Source organism: Mirounga leonina, unplaced genomic scaffold, assembly GCF_011800145.1.
Source record: "Mirounga leonina isolate KUSES-001 unplaced genomic scaffold, KU_Mleo_1.0 Mir_153, whole genome shotgun sequence".
NCBI lineage: Eukaryota > Metazoa > Chordata > Mammalia > Carnivora > Phocidae > Mirounga > Mirounga leonina.
Genome location: NW_023270387.1, coordinates 61,405 through 83,939, shown reverse-complemented (window position 1 = coordinate 83,939; position 22,535 = coordinate 61,405). Strand labels below are relative to the sequence as shown.

Sequence of the window (22,535 nt, the reverse complement as noted above, 5' to 3'; positions counted from 1 at the left end):
CAGGTGCATGTCCGGAGGCGGGCTCCGCTGGAGTGCAGGTGCATGTCTGGAGGAGGGCCCTGTTGGAGAACAGGTGCATGTCTGGAGGTGCCCCTCCCCCCGACTTGGGCACAGGTGCATGTCAGGCAGTGCCCCGCCCCCCTCCACTGGAGTGCAGGTGCATGTCCAGAGGGGGGCCCCGCTGAAGTGTAGGTGCATGTCCGGAGGGGGGCTCTGCTGGAGTGCAGGTGCATGTCTGGAGCTGAGCTCCGGCTGGAGCGCAGGTGCCTTCGAAGGCAGGGGTGGTGGTAGACGGGGTGGCGAGATGGCCGACGGTGGCTTTCAGCACTGGGGACGGGTGCCACCACATCTTAGCGAGGTGACAGCAGCTGAGAGGCGGGTAAGTCTGGAGGCTGAGAGAGGACCACGGCCTCCCCCCAACCAAGTCTGGTGAGGGCGGGGACTCAGGCCTCGAGGAAGCAGGGCTGGGAGTTCACTGCGCACACAGGGGGAGCAGTGTGGACTCCACCTGGGATCGCTGGGTGATGGCTGCGCTTCTCTGGGGGGGGGGGACAGAGGGACATTCCTGCTTGGCACTGAGAGCATGGTGGGTCTGAGTTGTGGTTGGCTTTGAAGGGCCCATGGGATTTTCAGGTGAAGATGTCCACTAAATACTGGAACATACAACACTGCATCAACTTAGAGGAAGAAGGAGAGCTTGATTTGTCACTATTTCTTTTCTAATTTAATTGACATTTACCAGATACCATAGAACTATGAGAAATAAATTACATTTCACTGTGAGCATTTGATTTAAAATAAGAACAGTCATTTGGACATTGGCTTTATCTCGTTAAACTAACTACCTACATGCTGGTTTTTCTATATTTAAAGTATATACAAAGTGTTATTTACATGTTTTAGTATATATAAAGTACGTAACATAGTGCTTGGCACATAGGGTATGTTTAATAAATTTCAGATAATTATGATTATTATTAAACTTTTCATTAAGAGTTCATGTTACTTTTAGGGGTGCCTGGGTGGCTCAGTCAGTTAAGTGTCCTGCTCAGGTGTCTTTTATTTTTTTAAGATTTTATTTATTTGAGAGGGAGAGAGAGAGAGAGCATGAGCTAGGGGAGGGGCATAGGGAGAAGCAGGCTGCCTGCAGAGCAGGGAGTCACCATACCTTACCTGCTACGTGCCCCTGAACATCTTTTAAATATACTTCTATGTATAGAATCAGTGGATTAAAGATTGTCGTTTGATGGGGTGCCTGGGTGGCCCTGTTGGTGAAGCATCCAATGCTTGACATCAGCTCAGGTCTCGATCTCAAGGTTGTGAGTTCAAGCCCCTGAGTTGGGCTCCACGCTGCACGTAGAGACTACTTAAGAAATAAAAAAATAAAGATTGTTGTTTGAGCCCTCTTGAGCTTTGTCAGATTGCCTTCCAGGGATCCACTGCTATGGCTGGCCTCAGATCTGCGGGGACATGGGAGTTAGGGTTGGATGGGTGGGGTGTGGCCAGATTTTGAAGGGATTTAAATCTCAGGCTGAAACCTTTCAAACTGATTTTGTTTTATTGATGAGCTAAAGCTGGAATGAAATTGAATTGCATCATTTTAACCCCTTTCCAATGCAGGCATGATATGGGCCGAATGTAAAGAAATTTGGACGGAAGGCCCCAAGGAATACTTGTTTGAGTTGTGGAATATGCTTGATTTTGGTATGTTAGCGATCTTTGCGGCATCATTCATTGCAAGATTCATGGCATTTTGGCATGCTTCCAAAGCCCAGCGCATCATTGATGCAAATGATACTCTGAAGGACTTGACCAAAGTCACATTGGGAGACAATGTGAAATATTACAATTTGGGTGAGTCTGTAGTGCACAATGTAAGTTAATAAATGCAGAGTTTTCCGATAAAAGAGAGTCAGTCGGAGTTTGGTTACTACTCAGATCTCACAGAATTACTGGCTTCTTCAGGAGCATCTGTGTCTGAAGAAGCAGACTCCCTGCTCCTACCTGTGGTCTTTCTCCTGGCTGGAAACCTCTGAATCCCAAGAATCCTGTCATTTTTCTCTCTTGGACCAGTTGGCACACTGCCGTTGAGAATGCCTGTCGTTTGTCTTAGATTGATTTTCTTTGTGTCTGCTGAGGACAGCACACGTTTGAGTGTCACTTCCATTTGAGGTACTAAACTATGTGACCACAGGGACCGGTTGGAAACCCAGATGGCTCCTCGTAAGTCACACCACTGTTCCCCAACCAGGCTTTGAACTCGATGCGAAACAGAAAGCTGAACAAGTTCAGGGTGGGCGAGCTAGTCTCTTAGTCAGTGGGCTCAGTACAGTCGCCCCCAGTGAGGCAGATGTGTCCTCGGGTCTCCAGACAGTGGTGGACAGGGTGGCCAGTATGAGATGGTGTGAGATGCCTTCATGGAGGAGCAGATGAGATTCTCAGGAAAAGGAGGACGGAGCTGAGCCCAGTATACTCAGTTATCCACCCTCCCAGGGTAGCAACCAGAGGAGGCTTTCCACCCCCCAGGAGGAAGGGGAATCAGGATGCAAACAGATTCCGTGGGTGCTTAGGGGAAGTCCCTCCTTGAAGAACCCTGAAGGGACGATAGATCCCCTTTACAATACTCATTTCAAATGCGCTGGTAAGAAATCCGTTAATGTTCAGCTGACATCTCTGTGGGTTTATTGGCTGTATCACATAGAGATATCTTTATTAGCATTTTTAAATATTTATTTTAATGGTTAACACTTTTTTAATACACAGAATTTTAAGAAGTCACAGCTATCTATCTATGCATTGTACTCATAGACTTACTATAAAACAGGAAACTGCTTTTACTAGTCTCTTGTATCCCTTCCTGATTTCACGTCCCAGCAAATAAGCAAATATAATCCTATTTTTCCTCTCTCTTACACATCGTTTTGCATTTTTCTTCATAATGGTTTCTTAATTGGGTTTTGATGACCTAATATAATAATGCCAGAAAAATGAAAAAATGAATACTTGCTACATTTTTATGGGAAAAATGGACATTTTTGAGTGACCAATAAGAATTACTTCTAGTACATTGAAATAACTGCCAGGATTTTGCAAACCCCAGATTACATTACAGTGGAATTATAAGTTTAAGGTTCAATGATAAATGCTACCCTTTGTGTAGTGCTGAGCATGTTCTACACACCGAGTATATGTTGGCCTATTGAATTTTTAAGTAGATGAGAGAGGGAGGAGCGGTAGTATCTCATTTTTAAAGATGGGAAAATAAAAATAAGAGAAGTTAATCTGTACCAGTTTTTACACACACACACACACACACACACGAATTTTTGCAGATACCAAGTCCCTAGTTTGAACTCTTAACCATTATGCTATATTCTTATGGAAAATTACCAGCAAATCAGGAGGGTCATTTTCTTCTAATTCAGAAGCTTCAATATACTCAACCCTTAAAGATCAAATTTCCAACAGACATTTGATTGCTAATGTAATTATATTTCTTTAGCAGAAAAGAAGTTGCCTAAGTAAACAACTTACAGAAACTCATGATAACGCTTGTCTCTCCTCTTTCCTAGCCAGGATCAAGTGGGACCCCTCTGATCCTCAAATCATATCTGAAGGTCTTTATGCAATTGCTGTAGTTCTGAGTTTCTCAAGAATAGCTTATATTTTACCAGCCAACGAAAGCTTTGGACCTCTGCAGATATCGCTTGGGAGAACAGTGAAGGACATCTTCAAGTTCATGGTCATATTCATCATGGTGTTCGTGGCCTTCATGATTGGGATGTTCAACCTCTACTCCTACTACATTGGTGCAAAACAAAATGAAGCTTTCACAACGTATGTGATCTCAGATGTTCTGATGGTGGAGATTGCAGATTAACTAAATGTTAGCTTAACAGGGTTCATAGGTATCCTTGGGGTGGAATATGTTTTGGCGAAGCCTTCATCTCCAGTGAGAGAATTTTTAAATGAATTGGAAAAACTCGAAAACATAGGCACCTTCCTAATACTAAGTTGTTAATAACTAACATTTTTAGCGCCAGTTATTCTGGTAAAATACCTCACTCACATCATTTCATTATCTCTGTTTCACAAAAAGAAGAAACTGAAGCTCAGAAAAGTTAAATAATTTGCTGAATGTTGCATAGCCACTAGCCTATGGAAAAGCCAGGACCTCAGCCCTTGTCCCGGACTCTAGCCTCTGTACTCTTACAACGTATGCTTAGAATCGATTACTCAAATGTTAGGTCGTCTGTGTTACAATGAGAAGCGCCAACTGAAATATGACCTATTATTAGCCATAGTCTTGTCAGTGCAGTTTATCAGAGAGATGACACCAGCTCGGTTAAGCCAGGGGACTTCGCTTTGGTCAGTAATTATGCATAAAGCATTGACATTCCCACCCAAGACTTGTCAGTGATTTTGGTAATAATGTCTTTGTTTATACTGTCATATTTTCCTTAAGACACACACTATTATTATCTATTTATTGGACACGAGTAGAAGTATAGATAAGCAGGAAACCTAATAGGACTCTAACAAACTGTATTATTTTTATTTATTAATACATTTAACATTTCCATTGCCAAGGCTATGGATTGCTTAAATGTTGCTATCTGTGGTTATGAAGTTATGTTAATAGCATTTTTAAGTGCTTATTATGTGCCAGATATTGAGCTGAGTGCTTCATCCCTGCAACCATCTGGGAAATAAAAATTATTGTACCCATAGTACAGAAAACAGGTTCAGAGAAGTAAAGAATTTTGTCATGAATATCTGGTGATTCACAAAGACACTAAATCAACTCACTTTTATTATGGGATTATTGTCATTTATATACTGTACTATCTCTTTATTTTTCCCCAGAGTGGAGGAGAGTTTTAAGACACTGTTCTGGGCTATCTTTGGACTTTCTGAAGTGAAGTCAGTGGTCATCAACTATAATCACAAATTCATTGAAAACATTGGTTATGTTCTTTATGGAGTCTATAATGTCACAATGGTCATTGTTTTGCTCAATATGCTAATTGCAATGATCAACAGTTCCTTCCAGGAAATTGAGGTATAATTTCTATACATTTGTATGCTCTGTGACTACATGTTTTAACTTATTCCAGGCATCAACTCAGCAATGTGGTGAAAGTACATTCTCCTTTTCCTCATTTGTTCTTTGCCTATTTTATATACTTGTCTGGCCAGTAATCTAGAAAATATTAACTCTTTGCTTGGAGAAATGTTGTCCAACTCATTATTAAAAAAAAAAACAACAACAGTAGAAATACTATGTCAGGTTGAATTTATATTTTATTTAAAAAAAATTATTGCTTATAAATACCACTAGTCTCCAAATCCTTTTCATAGTGGTTCAAAATTGACCCTTTCCCAAATTTAGCATGATAGAATAAGTTTTTATTCCAGAAATTTTGGTCAAATTTATGATCTCCTGCAGAACAGATTAATCAAATTTATGATCTCCTGCAGAACAAAAGAGTGAATAATTTTTCATGGTGTTTTTTAGAATGTAGAAAAATACATTCATACCTTTCAGAGTATTTATAAACATATGCACATTTTGAGATCTTTCGTTCTGTAAGTCTGGTAAAATTTCAGATTTTGGAAAGAGTGAGTAGAACTTTAACATTTAAGAAAAATCTTGGACTGGTCTTTGGGGTCTGAGAGTGTTTGCAAGCTCTAGCTACACAGTGTTGGAAGAATCTGGGTGATTCTGTTTATGCCTCTCTTTGCTCAACTGTCATGTGTGTCTGTATAGGATGATGCTGATGTGGAATGGAAATTTGCAAGGGCCAAACTTTGGTTTTCCTACTTTGAGGAGGGAAGAACTCTACCTGTTCCTTTCAACCTGGTGCCAAGTCCAAAGTCCCTGTTTTATCTCTTACTGAGACTTAAAAAATGGATTTCTGAGATGTTCCAGGGCCATAAGAAAGGTTTCCAGGAGGATGCAGAGATGAACAAGGTAATTTGACTTGATAATTTAAAATTATATTTTTAAACATTATGATCATTAAAACCATGGTACTACATCCTTTTAAAAAGAAGTGGTCCATGATGACATGTCCAGTCATTCCCAAATCAGCATGGTCCTTTGGCTAGTTGTTTAGCAGGAGCTTCCTGGAAATTTCCTACTTAAAAGAATGTAGGAAAAATTCATGAACTGTAACTATAATAAAGTATCATCTGTAGTGGGCGCCATGTTTGCTCTTGTGGCTTCAGGACCGCCCCCACCCCCACCCCAGCTTCAGTTCACACAGCATGGTGAAGCATCAGTAGCCGATTATGATGTGGGGGACTTTGACAGACTCTTCTACATTGAAAACTTCAGAAATCAATTACTCGCATGTAATATGGGAGACTAGGCTTGGCATTAAGTAGTTCAAGAAAGAAAGATCGAAGGGTATTAACCAGAAACAGTTACCCCATGTGGCAGTGTGATTTCAAGAAGCCATAAAAGAAAGACATTCAGCGTGTAGATGAGCAGGTAGGATGTTCAGAAGTGTTTCAGGCACAAGTGGGATGTTGTGCAGAAGTGTGTATGGGGTGAGGGCTGTCCTCTACACCCAGGGGGAACATTGAGATAGATTCATTCAGAGGAGAAGGGCCAGCGTGGGGACAGGTGTGGATAAGGTGTCATATGATGGGGAATGGAAGGATCTGGCTGTTACATCCAAAGAAGGAGGATTGAAGGGGAACAAGGTAAATATCTTTAGAACTCCCAATTTTGACTAGGGTGTATACTTGGGTTTTTTTTTGGTTTTGTTTTCTTTTGTTTGTCTCTTCAAAAACAGGAAGAGAGGAAATGGGCAAAAGTTGCAAATAGTTCAGTTTTAGTTCTATGTAAAAACAAACTTGTCATAACAGGATCTATCCAACAGAGGGGGCTGTCTTGTGAAGTAGTGAGTTCCCCATCATTGCAAGCAATCAATAAATGCTAGATGACCAATATTAGGAGTTTTTAGAAGATCTTCCTACAGCAAGTGGGCAGTTGAGCCAAATGATTGTAAGTTTCTTGCAATTCTAAGATTCTATCACTGAGAGAAAAGAGAAACATTCTAATTTCTGCTCTGTTTTGCCACTCACTACTTGGGGTTCTCAAGTAAATAATAAGCTCTCTGAGCTTCAGTTTCTCCAAGTGTACTATGGGAATTTATATCTACATCATAAAAAAATCAAATAAATATGTAAAAGGGCTTTGAGAATTATAAAGCCCTCTTTAAATGTGGTTATTATTATACTATTTGTGTGAAATTTTTGGGAAAATACACCATTTTAATTACCCTTTTAATTTTCCATTGTCTAACTTCTAGAACTCAGTGAGTTGATGGCAGGAATTTCTCTCACTTTACTTTTAAGTGTGACGTTTACAGGTCTAATTAGAACTGCAACCTGAGGGGCGCTGGGGGCCTCAGTCGTCTGAACATCTGACTCTAGGTTTCGGCTCAGGTCATGATCTCAGGGTCATGAGATTGAGTCCTGGGTCAGGCTCTGCACTCAATGGGGAGTCTGCTTGAGATTCTTTCCCTCTCCCTCTCCCTCCACACCCATAAATATATAAATCTTAAAAAAAACCAAAACTGCAACTGAGGGAACTTAGTGTCCAGATGAAGTTTCTAAGTGCTTACCAATGGGAAGAATCCAGTAAGAACATGTTTCTCTTCTTGAACCTTGCTATAGAATTAGACCCAGGTGGCTTTTAAAATATGGAAAAAAGAATGAAATTGTTTTTGCAATTCTAAATGTAGAATTTGCAGTTGTATTCATTTTACTGTCTATTTTTAGTTTTATTATTTGTTTCCTATTTTTAAAAGAGAAATGAAGAAAAGAAATTCGGAATTTTGGGAAGTCACGAAGACCTTTCAAAATTACCACTTGACAAAAAACAGGTGAGATCACATTTGAAAATACGAAGTCATGCGTATGACCAGGCTTATGTTTTCAGAGAAAAGGACAAATGTTCAGAAGCAATTTCAAGAAACAGGTAATAGGCTCACAAGAGAAGTTAACGATTTCAATATTGCCTCAAAGAGTCTGTTATTGAGAGGTGAAAATAAGCCGTGTATATATTTAAGAATTGCATATGTATTTAAGGCAGATATTAGACCTATATTTCTGGGTACTTGTGGGTAATGAAATATAGGAAGGAAGAATTAAAAGGGTAAAGGAGTTCACTGGGGACTGAGGGGGCAGATGAATGGGGTCCCCAAGGCAGTGCAGGTGTCCAGCACGCACCTGTAGCAGCTGGTTGGGGAGATCAGTGCCCACTGTAGTCAGTGCGGCTCATAAGGAGCAGTGGGCCCTGCAGGTGCGTTGGCTCCTACTGTGGCGGCAGCGTTCCCAACCATGAGGACGTCTGCTTCCTCCTCGTGTGCACAGTGGGAGCAAAATACAGGCTGTCGCCAAGGGGCATTTTCGATGAAATCTTAGGGGAAGGGCGGGGTGTCCAGTAGGACGTGCGTTCAGCTGCACATAATAAAAGCATCGCGGAGGTTTAAACGAGACAGCTGTGTGTCCCTCTCTCGTTGAACTCCTCAGACTTAGGCCCTGCAGGACTGTTGTCAGGGTGGAGGCTCCGTGATTCTCCAGGGTTTGTTGTAGTCAGACGCAGATGACAGTTTTGTGTCTCCCATCACAGCCGCTTGTCAGACCGGACGAGGAGCCCAGGTCAGAGGCCATTTTGCTTTGTTTTCAAGCTAAGCCCGTTACCTCCCCCAACAAAACCAGAATGCTAGGAAGTATTGACACAGTATCCATCTAAGTACTGGGAAGATGGGGATGTCATCTCACCTCCGGCCCCACAGCAGTAATTCAGTGTGCTTCCCCGAGCCTTACTTTCCTCATCTGTAAAGTAGGGAGGGCCAAGTTGTGAACCCATCACACAGGATTGTTGGGAGGATTCGGTGATGCTTTGTGAACGACAGACATACTTGTGCCGAACGGATGATGCATGCATGAGAACAAATCATTGCAAAATATGAGAAAAATTCAAGGGAATCAAAATTTCTGTTTTCCTTTATGATAGAAACTATAGTATCTCAGAAATTAAATAACTCTATTGTCTTTGTAATTTCTCCAAAAATGTAGAAAATTAAAATTTATTCTAATCGTCTGAAAAATGCATTTTATATCCTTTGGTAAAAAGATTTATTTATTTATTTTAGAGAGAAAGAGAGAGCATGTGCATGTGGGTGGGGGGCAGTGGGGTGTGCCAGGAAAGAGAATCCAAGCAGATCCCGTGCTGAGCATGGAGCCCGACGTGGGGCTCAATCCCACAACCCCGAGATCACAACCTGAGCCAAAACCAAGAGTCAGATGCCCAACCAACTGAGCCACCCAGGCGCCCTGCATTTTATATCTTTTAAAGAGGGTTGGATCACCTGACACTTTCCCCCTATTTTAATCCTGGATTAAAATAAAGTCTCTAAGAGCAATATTGAGCCTGTGGTATCTGACCCCAGTTGTGAATCAATGAAATGTCAATTCTAATGTCAGTTGAACCATCCTGAGACCCTTTGGTGTGTTTTTTTGTTGTGCCATTGTGGAGATGTGCTGCTCATATCTTCTTTCGAGGAATGTGATCAGCGGACAGCCTCTAGTGCCTTTGGGGTCCCCCAGCTTTCCCACAGTAGCCACACTCTAGGTCCCAGGCATTTCCCGCAGGACCCGTCCTGGGGTCGTCTTTGTGCTCAGCTCCCTGTTGGCTTGGCTGACTTTCTGAGTCTTCTTGCCCTCCGCGCTTTCACAGGTGAGCCAAGCCTCAGGTTCTGGAAGCTTTCTCTGCCTCCCCTGCTCCTACTCCCCGTTGTCTCTCAGAGGCATGATTCTGGATATAGCTCATACTTCTAACTGGTCTTGGCATTTGATTCCCAGAGGACCAAAGTAACAACTATCTACTTTACTTTCCCTGGCCGTGTAAGCTTGTGATGAACAAAACTTGGGGCACATACCTTGCTTTTGCTTGATACATTAACTGCATTCCTGGGAGAATGCTTTTTAAAGCAACCATTTATATTTCTAATTGATTTTGCCTGTTGTTACTGAGAGGGACTCCCATTGGGACGTGCTTGGCCCTAATAGGTACTAAGAAAAACCCTCATAGTTCATTCTTCCTTACCCAGTGTGCGCGGTTTGCTTTCTTTTCCATAAGGTCTGCGTCTGAAACAGGTTTCCATTTCACTTGGATCTTCTCTCTGACCCCATGAGGGTTACCGAGGTCAGGCTCATGAGTACTGTCTTCACAGCTCTGCAGACCCGCCGTGGAAATCAGGAGGATGAGCCACGTAATAATGCTGTTACCTTGGATGATGCCCTGCAGCTCTGAAGGTCACTGAGTTGGGCGGCTGCTAGCATTAGCTTTTCAGACTCAGTCTGCAAGGGTGGTGTAGTTAAAGTCAGTTCCGCCGTCCTGCATGCCCTGCGTAAACTGAAAGTGCCAATTACTTCCTGGAGAACGGCTCTCTGCAAGCTCCAGGAGAGATCACGCCCAGCTGGTCGGTTTGAGAGCGGCCCGCGCGCCCGACACGGTAGACCGATGAGGAGCACACACGTTATTGCTGCATTTTCTGTCTACTCGGCTCTGGGTTGAGCGAGATGTGGAGGTCATGTTTATTAGTTATATATCTGGGAACTGAGTAGGTCAGAGGCTGTCTAATCAATCATCGCTGCCCCAGGGCGGCGTCTCCACTTGATTTTGCACAAAGTCCCCATCCCCTTCTCCGGGTATATTGAGTTAAAATCTGTGGCGGTGGGCTTGGCAGTGTGTATTCTAATAAGGAGTTCGCATATTCTAACGCTGTCTGGGGTGGGATCACAGAACGCTCCATTCCCTGAATGACTGTCAGGGACACGTCTGTACACAGCAATATTCAGCATGAAGCAGGCCTGAGTCCCCATAGTGGATATGAGATATTTACCCTTCCCTACAACCGTGATGGCTGTGAGACTTGCCGAGCACCGGCTGTGTACCAGCTCTGTGTTCTACACACCTTATCTGTTTAATTACCGCGAGGAGGGAGGGAAAATTATTTCCTCTGTTTTATGCATTAGCAACCTGAGGATATAGGGCTGAAGTTCCTGGTGCAGAGTCGCATTTCAGACAAATGACGGAGCCAGAATTCGGATTTACATCTACTGGATTCTGGAGCAGGAGCTCCGGAAGCACCGTCGCACGTGCCCGCTGTCTCCTGTCTGCGTCCCTGCCGACAGCACAGGGTGTCTGCACAGTTTGAGCTCCTCGCCCTGTTCCCGTCCTCAGGCTAAATGCTCGCTCGCTAAATGCTCGCATCAAGCTAACTCCTGGGAAAGGGGCGAAAGAAAGCATGAAGAAGGCAGGAACTAGGTATAAATGCAGAGAATAGGCAGCAGCTCCTTCAGGAGCTGTAGACGCCGCGTCCTGCCCCCAGAGTTCATGCAGCTTCCCGGCACCGCGAGGGAGTTTCTCCCCATGTACGATTTCTTTCCTAGAATTGTCTGACACATATTTATTAAATACCTATGTGTTAGATAGATACCTGTGTGTTAAATATCTGTTAGACACTGATTAGAATTTTTTGTTATATTTGCACCCAATTTCAAATTTCAGGTTTAGAGAAGAGCTAGTCACATAAAAACGATCCGAATGAATTTGTAACTGCTTAGTCATAGACCATTGAACGGCACCGTGGTTCCCAGCCAGGGGTGGTCTGGATCCCCCACTACCAGCGCCTCAGGATGCATTTGTAATTCCTGGGGACACTGGCTGTCGCAACCAGAGAGGGGAGCTGTTACAGGCATCTAGTGGGTAGAGGCTGGGGATGCTGCTAAACATTCTACGAGGCACAGGAAGCCTCCACAATGAAGAATCATCCAGCCCAGAGTGTCAGAACTGTTGCAGTTGAGAAACTCTGGACTCTGCCCGTGGAGTGCATGCCCTGTTGGGGGGGTGGAGGCGGGATGCTGTGTGTCTCGCTGAAACCGTATGAACGCACGATAGCCGTGGTCATGGACACCTTGACATCTACACTCTGGAAAATCTACGAGCATACACATTCTCCGGTGAACAGAATACCACTTTCTGGCTTTGCCACCACTCTTACCTCTTCCAAGCCTTCCAGGGTAGGGCACCAGCCCCCTGCCCTAAATTCATTCTTCATGTTTCAGATGTATCTTTACCTTGTTGCTGAGCTGTCACCCCCTGGTTTATGAACCTGGATTGTACTTGTCTTGTAGAGCAAGGGGTCTAGAAAGCGAGTGGACCCGTCAGGGACCCAGAAGCTCTTCTTGCTTTCACCATCCACTGCTTTTTCAGCACTTGCCCTCTGTCGGGTGGTGCTTGCTCTGGGGACACTGGGATGAGGTAAACAAAATCCCTCCTTCATTAGAGCCTAGCAGGATGTAGACAAGCCAGTGAATAAAGTAATTGTCAGTTGTGAAACACTGTAAAGGATACAGAAGTCGTAGCTTGCTCAAGATCTCTTTTTCATGGGGTGGGCAGGAAAAGGCTTTCTGAGGAGCTTATGTTTGAAGCTAAAACCCAAAGAGTGAGGCAGAGCAAATCAGCCAGCCAGGCAAAGGGTGTTTCAGGAACTGGGAACAGCAACCACAAAGGCCTTAAATTAGAAAAGAGTAAATGAGCGAGGGCCTCGGTGATGTTAATACACTTTTAAGCACCCCCCCACACCAAAAAAAAGATGATCTCTATAGGCATGCAGTGTTGTGAGCTGCCTTAATTGGGGATGGTTGGCATATTGAGTTTTAAGGTCCACACATACATCTTCAAAAAAATCCCAAAGAAACATAATTTTTCACTTTCCTGTTTCCATGAACACCTTTTGGATGTCCTAATGGCCTCCAACGAAAGAAGAAATGATTTGCAATCATGAAGCTGTGCATTCATGAATAGGTGGTAAATAAATCAGAGGCATGATGCACCAAGAGTCCCCCTGTCTGGATCCTTTTCCTCTAGGAACCTGTCCTCACCCTCCATGCTTTATCATAACCAGTGGGGGATGAAACTGAGCTTGAATCTACTCATCCCATTTCATGATGATGCCCTTACGGCGTGAATCACAGTGAAAACCAGGAAGAACTGTATCATCATAAAAATAAGGGAATAACTACATTTTAAAAAATAAATATTAAAAATTACATTACTAAAAATATAGTTGAAGTTTGCGTTCATTTCATGAATTCATAGATCAGTAGGACTTGAAGGAGCACAGGTGTCCCCTGACTCCCTTTCTTATCGGATCGAGTGCAGAAAGTTCCGGCCTGTCTTCTGCCACTCCCCAGCAGCCTGCGACAGAGCCAGAGTTCAGCCTTCAGCTTTATGTCAGGAGCTCGTTCAGAGAACCCACGCTGCCTCTCTTTGCTTAATTTGGCCAATGATATAATTATATCTTCATGTTTTTGAAGTGAATATAAAGTAAAAGAATATGGATATTTTGCTGACACTTTTAGAGAGGTCGAAAGGAAAGCAAAAACAGCTACGGGGAAAGGCGTGCTGTCTACAGAATATTTTCAGAATTGCATATTGCACTTTATGGGCCTTACCAGCCTTACTATATGTTTTCCTATTATTATAACTTGGCTAGATCATAACTGTTTTGTTCTCCGTTGAATACCCAGACCCTATAGCACAGCATCTACCTATAAACACTCAGTCAGTGTGTACCTGTTCAGTGGGTGAATGTGTGCCGAGCTGCTTTACTTCAGCATGTGGCCATGTAAAACATCAAAGCATTGAAGTTAAGGATTTAATTCTCAATGAGCTTTACTTAGAGCAACTTAGATGTCATTGGGAAATATAAACCATGCCTGTCTTTGAAGATGGTCTTGGAGTTTCTTGTGCTCTGCAAAATAGTTGTGCAGCCGAAAACAAGCAAAAAAAAAAAAAAAAAATGGAGCTGCTGTGTTTTGCTCAGGTTCTCCTACTTATTTCTGTTTAAAACCAGTTTTTCTTTTTACAAAATGCCAGTTTCTTTAATCATTCTTTTAGCATTGTAATATGGTCCTTTACAACCTTTATTACAGATTGCTTTAGATCTTTGTTAATTGCCTGTTCGAGCAAATAGATATTTTGAAAAGTACTGCCCAAATGTGATACTATGCAGATGCTGAAATTCAAATACAGTCATTAGTTATTTCTTGGCACCTGAACAAAGTCTTACCCTGGTGTTACCCCGGGACCCCTATCACACCCTACTGCACGTGTGGATGCTGTGGTCATTTATGCTGGCCTGATGCTCCCTTATCAATGGACTTCTGAGATCACCACCATTACTTTCTGAGCTTGTTTGCCTCTCCCTCTATCAGAGACGTACCTGTGGTAAGAGTAAAGTGTCATTCTCATGGCAACATGATTGATCGTCATGAAGTCGAGGAGGCTCCTCAGACAGCCTTGATTAGCCATCAAGAGGCTGAGCACATTCAGGCACCTGTGATTTATCTTGGAAGGCGGACTGTCAAGCAAATTAAATGAAAATGTACATATGTAATGAATAAATTCCTATATGTAACTAATAAATATCATCACATTATTTAAAAGAAAAAGAAGAATTTCTAATTCTTTTCAAATTACAGCTTGGGCATAGTAAACAATCAAGTGTGAGGAGCTCAGAAGATTTCCAGTTAAACAGTTTCAATAATCCTCCCAGACAATATCAGGTAAGCATGATATTTTTCTTAAAGAACTAAGGCTAGTTATTTGTAATATTTAAAATCCCAAACTATGTGATTCTTTAAATGAAAATAACCTATTATGTTGTTTTTCTCAATATCAAAATAATGCATGAATTCACATATATGCTAAGTACTGGAGATACGTAAGTAAATAAAATAGATGAAGTCTTGGCATCTCAGAGCTTAGAGTCTACATGTTCATTGTAAAGAGTCTATTCTCACGAAAAAACATACAGAAGAGAGTAAAATGTACCTCAGACCCTACCACTGAGATTTAAGGACTACTTACTTTCTGCCAGGTGATTTATATGTATATGTATATGTATAATTTTACATATAATTCAATATTATTTACATGTATATGTAATATTATATAAATGAGAATAAATAAGTTTTTTATGTCACAAAACATATATTCATATTAATTTTAATGGATATATAGTATTCCTTTGTACAAATATATGATAATTTATTAAAATAATTTCCTATTGATGGACGTTGAAGGGTTTTTTCTACTATTATAAGTAGCACGAATGGGGCGCCTGGGTGGCTCAGTCGTTAAGCGTCTGCCTTCGGCTCAGGTCATGATCTCGGGGTCCTGGGATCGAGCCCCACCTCGGGCTCCCCGCTCTGCAGGGGGCCTGCTTCTCCCTCTCTCTCTGCCGCCCCCCTCCCTGGCTTGTGCTCTCTCATTTGTACTCTCTTTGTCTCAAAGAAATGAATAAAATCTTTTAAAAAAATAAGTAGTACTACCATCAACATACTTGTCCATGCCCCCAATTACATCCTTAGAATAAGTTCTTGAAAGTGATATTTTCCTGTCCACCATTTAATTTGGGGTTTAGAGAGTCATATTTGGCTTAACCGTGGATCCACCCAGGACTTCAGGCCCACAGTACTGAGCCTGCTACTCTTCATGAAACGTGTAGAGTGAACGCAACATTCTCACCGGAGAAACTTTGTTACACTGAAACTAGCCATTCCTGAATTACTAGCAAATATAACACCAAAACTTATTACATTTCTTGGTAAGGAGGTCAAAGAACGTAAATGAGTGTGTATTTGCTTAATTTCCAGTTTCTACATGCGGTATTATCCACACCTTTAATCTCCCCAACTGAAAGGCTGTGTTTTTCTCTAATACTCTGCAAATAAAGTATAAGCAATGAACATCAAGGAGTAGATGTTTGCTCTAAAACTATTCTTTTCTCAGGAATTAATCTCTGAGTCATTAGCTCCAGTAATGCAAAAATTGCTTTAATAATCTGGTGATAGTATGCATTCCCTGCCAGATAAATCATCTGAATCTTTGTTAGGGATCACTTCTGAAGTCCTGAGGAAGGAAAGACTCACTTATTACAAATGAGAGATTTGTCATAAACATAAAACTGAGGTGGATTTCTCCTTTCTTGGTCTAGAAAATTATGAAGAGGCTCATTAAAAGATACGTACTACAAGCCCAGGTAGATAGAGAGAGTGACGAAGTGAATGAAGGTGAGTTGAACGGGGATGGGTGAGGGTGTGGGGCCTGAGGCCGAGCTGCAGGGAAGCTGGAGGGAATGGGGTGGGAGGGCGACCCTCCAGGGGAGAAGAGGATGAGGTCCCCCCAACTGTCAGTGTGAAGAGTGTAGGGAAATGGGCTCATTCTCCACAGCCAGGGCAGATGGCACTTGCTACACAAATAACCCTTGCTTCTGGGGGGCAGCTGGGGGGGAGGAGGAAGGGGTTGGGAGGAGCAGAAGGCTGTTGCCCCCAGCTCCTATGAACATTTGCCACCGTGCCTCCTTTTTACTTCAGGACATTCGTTACAATTCTTTCTCTATAATCTTTTCATTCCCCAAAAGCTTAGCTGAGGAAATAGAAACCTGCCCCATTAGGAAGTTTCCTTTGGAAGGATTCAAACGACAGATGTGTGTGGAATTAGGACTGATTTCATTCTGTTCCAGCATCCCTAGTTTCTCTGCATCTGTATTTACAGTTACTCCTTATCATTCTTGTTTTTCAAAGGGGAACTGAAGGAAATTAAACAGGACATCTCAAGCCTCCGCTATGAACTCCTTGAAGAGAAAACTCAGAATTCAGAAGACCTAGCAGAACTTATTAGAAAACTTGAGGAGAAATTATCAGTGGAACCAAATCAAGAGGAAAGCAATAGCTAATGCCAAGACTTCCTTCAAAAATCGTATTTATTTGTCCACTTGAAGCCGTATTATCTTCCAGTTTATTTTTTTAAGTGACAGTGTGACCACCTTTTAAACAAGAAAATGTCCAAAGATAACTTGGATCATCCCATCATCCGAAACCCTAATATTTAATATTTTTGGTCATCGAATTTCATTGTTCAGGCTAAAGTTTTCAGATTATGATGGGAATTGTGCCTGGTTGTTTGATACTTGTTTTTATAACTGCTTTCCTGGGTATAACTATTGTGATGATGTGATTCGGTGTCGTGTCTGCTTGGGGACACTCTCTGTGCAGCATTTCTCTTGAAGGTCACTTCAGGTAACTCCTTGCCTGCTTTATGGGTCCCCTGATGGTGACTTCCAGCCCTGAAACCTAGGGAAAGATGATCTATGGCTATTTGGAGAATGCTGTTTAATCATCTGCTCTGCTTGGCCCCCACAGACTATGATTGGTAATATCTGTGCAAAATGCGATTAAATCTTTCCTGAACTTTCTGACTCATCTCACTGAAAATGTTACACTTAACAGTGAAAAAGTGCTTCCTCTACTGAGCTCTGGAAACATGGTTTAGTTTGTGTGTATGCGCGCGTGTGTGTGCATGTGTGTTTCTGCGCTCACACATGAGTGCGTCTGAGATGCTTGTCCTGTTTTCTTTTGCAGCCAGTACAGACTCTCGAAACCTCTTATCTTATGGTTTCTTTTTTTTTTTTTTTACTGTGACTTAAAGATTATTGGAGAACCCTTTATTGGAGAAGTATCAAAGTCACAAATGATTGCGGTGATTTGGTCCAATGATAGCATAGGTTTGTGCCATTTCTGAGGGCATTTACAGGGGAATTCCCACATTTGGTGTCGAGTATAAAGAAAAAGAAGTGTGGAGGGAACTTGCAAATACTTACCTGTCACTCTCAGTATGTTCTCCCCTCCTGTCAAAATATATCAAACAGGAATCTGCATTTGTACGCATTTGCGGGTGTTCTTACTGATGATTTGAGGCAATATCCAAAACAACACAGAGAGAAATGAACGTTCATCTGTTCGCCCTGACAAACTGCCAACATTTGAATGACGCTGGGCGTTAACGGGAAGTGTTGCTTTAAACTCAATAAAGGGAGGCTTCAGAGACAAATTTTTAACTTCATTCTAGGGATAAAATGGCCACAAAAGTCTAGTTAACCCCAACTTCGGCTAAATTTAAATCAAAGAAGCTTTATGTAATCAGATCAGAAAATACATCTGAGATTTTATATTCAGTGATTTTGTATTTGTGGGTATTGTTTATTGAGAAGTTACTTGTTAATACAGTGAAGGTGTGCTTCTAAATGTTTGGTGATAATATTTGGATCAGAAGTTGTAAAAACCAACCTCCTACCAAAGGCTCTGTCAGCGCATTAAAATAACCCAACATCCACAAAGTTTGTGTAGCGTGCCGAGCAAGAGGTTGCCCTCCCCGTGCCAAGGGGCGCTCTGGCCGCGAATGGGCTCGACTCCAGAGAATCAAGAAAACATACTCAGGTTCCCCGGTGTCTTTAGGTTGGGCTGGCCTGACGAGATACAGGTTTTAGGAAGTGCAACAGGCATGATTCTGGCTCTCCCAGTAAAAACACCACCATCAGGTGCTGTCTCGTGACTCTGCAAAATTAATATGTCCTCAAGTCAGTGGATTCTCCTCAAAGTGCCGCTGAGTTGGCCCCTTTTCTAATTTCTTTTCGATTTGGACACGAAAAGAGAAACCAACCATTATGTTAAGAAAGGCTTTAAAAATTGCAACAAGAGCTTAATTAAAGGCATATTGTCTGTCAAAGATGGTTCTGAGCATGACTACCCTTCGTGAGTCTCAAGGCCGTTGGCTGTAAATCCTGTATTCCTGTTGCAGTCAGCCTAACCTTTAAAAATAAAGTGATTCCTCGGTTGACATATATTGATCCGACTTGTTCTGTTTGTCGAATTTCTCTTCTCAGATTTGGTGCTTTCTGGAGGCTGGGGCTCCATAAGGAGGGCAGCCCAGTGATGTCTGTGACCACGCGGGTCCTCCGTGAGGGCCAAGGCCACAGTCACGCCTCCTGGCAAACCTGCTCCCACTGAACAAAAGCAAGTCCCTGTGTTTGTACGTCCAGGCCTAGTTTTACTCTCTGCCATGCTCCTTACGCCAAAGCTGAGAAATAACCCAAATTCAGTATGATTCTACTAGGCATAGCCGATGAATTACCAGAACCTACTACTGTCTGCTTAAAACTTTCCCAGGGACTGAGAAGAATGAAAAATGAATGTCTGACCTCAAGGAGCTTGCAACCAAGTAAAGAAACGGGACTTAACACAACTGTTGTGTTGCTCAGTGTTCACTGAGCCTCTACCGTGTGCCAGGCACATGATAGGTGCTTTCCATGAAGAACTGAATTCAAGCTTACTCTATGCTTATAACAACTGTTTGAGGTAAACACTGTTAAGACTCTCATTTTAGAAATGAGAAAATTGGAGCCTCTATTCTTTTAAATTTAAATCCAATTAAGTAACATATCATGTATTATTGGTTTCAGAGGTAGAGGTCAGTGATTCATCAGTTGCGTATCACGCCCAGTGCTCATCACATCACGCCCTCCTTAATGCCCATAAGCCGGCTACCCCATCCCCCCACCCCCCTCCCTTCTGTAACCCTCAGTTGGTTTCCCGGGGTCCAGAGTCTCTCATGGTTTGTCTCCCTCTCTGATTTCTTCCCGTTCAGTTTTCCCTCCCTTCCCCTGTGGTCCTCCATGCTATTCCTTATGTTCTACATATGAGTGAAACCATATGATAATTGTCTTTCTCTGACTGACTTATTTCACTCGCATAATCCCCTCCAGTACCATCCACGTTGATGCAAATGGTAAGTGTTCATCCTTTCTGATGGCTGAGTACTCTTCCCTTGTATATTATGAACCACATCTTCTTTATCCATTCATCTGTTGAAGGACATCTTGGCTCCTTCCATAAAAACTGGAGCCTTTAGAAGCTAAGTAACTTGCGCAGAGAGGGTCAGAGCCAGGAACAGAACCCAGGCCTGCCTCACAACAGATGCTTCACACTTCCCTGTGGTCTCCACAGACGATGTTGGAGTACGGTTGTCTTGTAAAGCTCATATTTCAATCTCTAGGTGCAGAAAAGTGGGCTGCACCTGAAAACCCTACATTCCATAACCTGCCTGATGTAGAGACAGGCAGCAGTGTTACTCATGGAGGCTGTGGGTCCAGAGGAGGTCTGGCTTTGAGAGGATTGCATATTAAAAAAAACCAAGAACAACAGATGGGGATGTGTATGAAGGGTTGAGGCGGTGTGAGCAAGGCCAAGAGCTGGGCGTGAATATGGGACACGAAGTCCTTCAGAAGGAAACGGTAAATTCGGTGGCTGTGACTTGGTGAGAACAGGTTTGGCAGTCCATCGTACCCATCTGGGACTGTTCCAGGATGGAAACTGACCATAGTTCTTATCACCATGCGAATAGTAAAATCTAACCAAACATTTAAAATGGAAAGACTGCATGGTAGTATTTGTCAACCAGACAGACCAACCAACCAACCGACCAACAGAATCACTGTCTGGACCGATTGCCAGTTTCAGGCTGAGGTTGGGAAACTGAAGGACTCCATGAAAACCTGCTCTTTGCTCCTTTTCCTGCTTCTGTTCTTGCAAGGACCTGCACCCCCACTTGACCCAGGCCTCAGAAGGCTAATAGTGCACGTCATCCTTGTAAGGGACAAGGAGTTAATGACTCTCTAGGACAGATACGATCTAAGGAAGGACCAGGTGAGAATGACTGGCGGAAGCTATCATACACGTATTCCATCCACCAGAGCCAGATATCCAGAGCGAGACATCTCAACGCCAAGACCACGGCTTCAGGGAATAAATGACTTAGGATGGACACCTGGGCTCTTGTCTTTGTTCCGACCAGTTTGTGGATGCCTGACAGGACAGGTCCACCAGATCACAATCCTCAGTAAAAACCCCAGACCCTGAGCAAAGACGAGACTCTCTCCTTTCCTTTGAGTCTCCCGGATGCTCTCTGTACCTGCCCTCTCTCTATACCCTCACTAAACTCTGCACTCACCTCCTGCTGGCTCACGCATGATTTCTATCCCACACACAGCCAGGGACCCTCTTGACTGGTCCTGCAGGACACCTCTGTGTCCCTGGACCCAGTCTGCCAACACCAAGGCCCAGGGGGAGCTGTTTCTCCGAGTGCCACAGTTAAGTGTGAAGTGCATCTGTTCTGATTCTAACAAGCAGATAGGACCTCCTTCTTCACTCTGAAATTCTCCTTCGTCATCGTCGTGTGCCAGGTGGGGTTTATGAAAGTCACACCTGCCGTCCCCGCAGCTTGACTGATGGTGCTGGAGGTGGGATCCTATATGACTGAGTCTCTGCCCTTGGATGGAGAGTGAGCACCATTGAGTCACTGGAGAAGCAGAAAAGAATATGAATTCCCAGCCCAGACCTCTGCATTGTTCTCCCGAAACCCATCTAATGAGTTTCTACCTGAGCCAGTTAATCAAAGTTTGGGTAGGCAGACAGCCCAGCGTCCTAACATGGATGGAAGTTGAAAATGCATCTAAACATCTGTTCTTGTACAAAATCTTGACTCATAGTCTAAGTCTTTACTTTTATGTGTGACTAGCCAAGCTGAGAGATACACCATGAACTCTCGGAAAGAACTGGAATGAAGGCAAAGTATTTTTTTTCTTGATTCATTAGAATGATTGCTTGAATTTTCTTTTTCACTCTATGTATATTATAGCTACAGCCATAAAAGTTTTCAGACACTTTTTCAAACATTTTCCCAGCATGAATTTGATGGTAACCCCTGGTCACAAATTATAAAAAGCTCTTATTTTGGAACCAGTTTTTGTAGCGATTTTTGCACTGTTAAAAAGAAAACCATAGGCCCCAAATGGTGTCACTTAGTTGAGGCCCCACATCAGCACATGAGACTTCCTGTTAACTGCAGTTTCGGTGCTCCAGGGTCAACATGGGAATTCCCTGGTCAGCCCTAGGACACTAACTGATGGTCTGCTTCCGTTCCCCTTTCGAGGGCAACCTTCCTAAAACAATGGATTCTTTGCTCATGATTTCCTTTTTCCCACTCCCATTCTACTTTTAAAAACCTTTCCTTTCAGGGGCGCCTGGGTGGCTCAGTCGTTAAGCGTCTGCCTTCGGCTCAGGTCATGATCCCAGGGTGCTGGGATCGAGCCCCGCATCGGGCTCCCTGATCAGTGGGGAGTCTGCTTCTCCCTCTCCCTCTGTCTGCCGCTTTGCCTACTTGTGCTCTCTCTCTGTTAAATAAATAAATAAAATCTTAAAAAAACAAAAACAACCTTTCCTTTTGTAAGCTCTTTGGGGCTCCCCTCTACTTGGTAGGTGGGATGGTGCCTGATGGGTGAATTGATTCATGAAGCCAATTAGATCTTTAAGATTTACCCAATTGAATTCTTGTTACTTAATAGTACATTTGAGAAAATAACTAGAGACACTGACCAAATATATGATAGTTTATTTTTTTCACTTATGCCATTTGATGGATAATCGGTTTATCCAGTGTAAGTGGATCACAGGGGTATTGATTCATGCTTTTCCAGACTCTTGTGAAAATGACATATTGAAGAGCCACCTTATTCAGTGTGAAGGGGTATTACACCTGCTAAGGAGAT

General features: G+C 42.9%; 1 protein-coding gene across 3 annotated transcripts in view; it reads left to right on the top strand.

Moving 5' to 3' along the window:
• The window catches only part of TRPC6 (transient receptor potential cation channel subfamily C member 6), a 116,395-nt gene extending 97,620 nt beyond the window's left edge, over nt 1-18,775 (top strand). For 2 of the 3 annotated variants that reach the window (XM_035008767.1, XM_035008769.1), the window contains exons 6-13: nt 1,621-1,854; nt 3,573-3,837; nt 4,867-5,062; nt 5,771-5,974; nt 7,824-7,898; nt 14,572-14,655; nt 16,089-16,164; nt 16,678-18,775. In XM_035008767.1, the coding sequence (XP_034864658.1) occupies nt 1,621-1,854; nt 3,573-3,837; nt 4,867-5,062; nt 5,771-5,974; nt 7,824-7,898; nt 14,572-14,655; nt 16,089-16,164; nt 16,678-16,829 (1,286 nt within the window). In that variant the 3' untranslated portion in view covers nt 16,830-18,775. The remainder of the gene's footprint in view (nt 1-1,620; nt 1,855-3,572; nt 3,838-4,866; nt 5,063-5,770; nt 5,975-7,823; nt 7,899-14,571; nt 14,656-16,088; nt 16,165-16,677) is intronic. The other variant, XM_035008768.1, reaches the window with a different exon arrangement.
• Nucleotides 18,776-22,535: the final 3,760 nt, after the last annotated feature.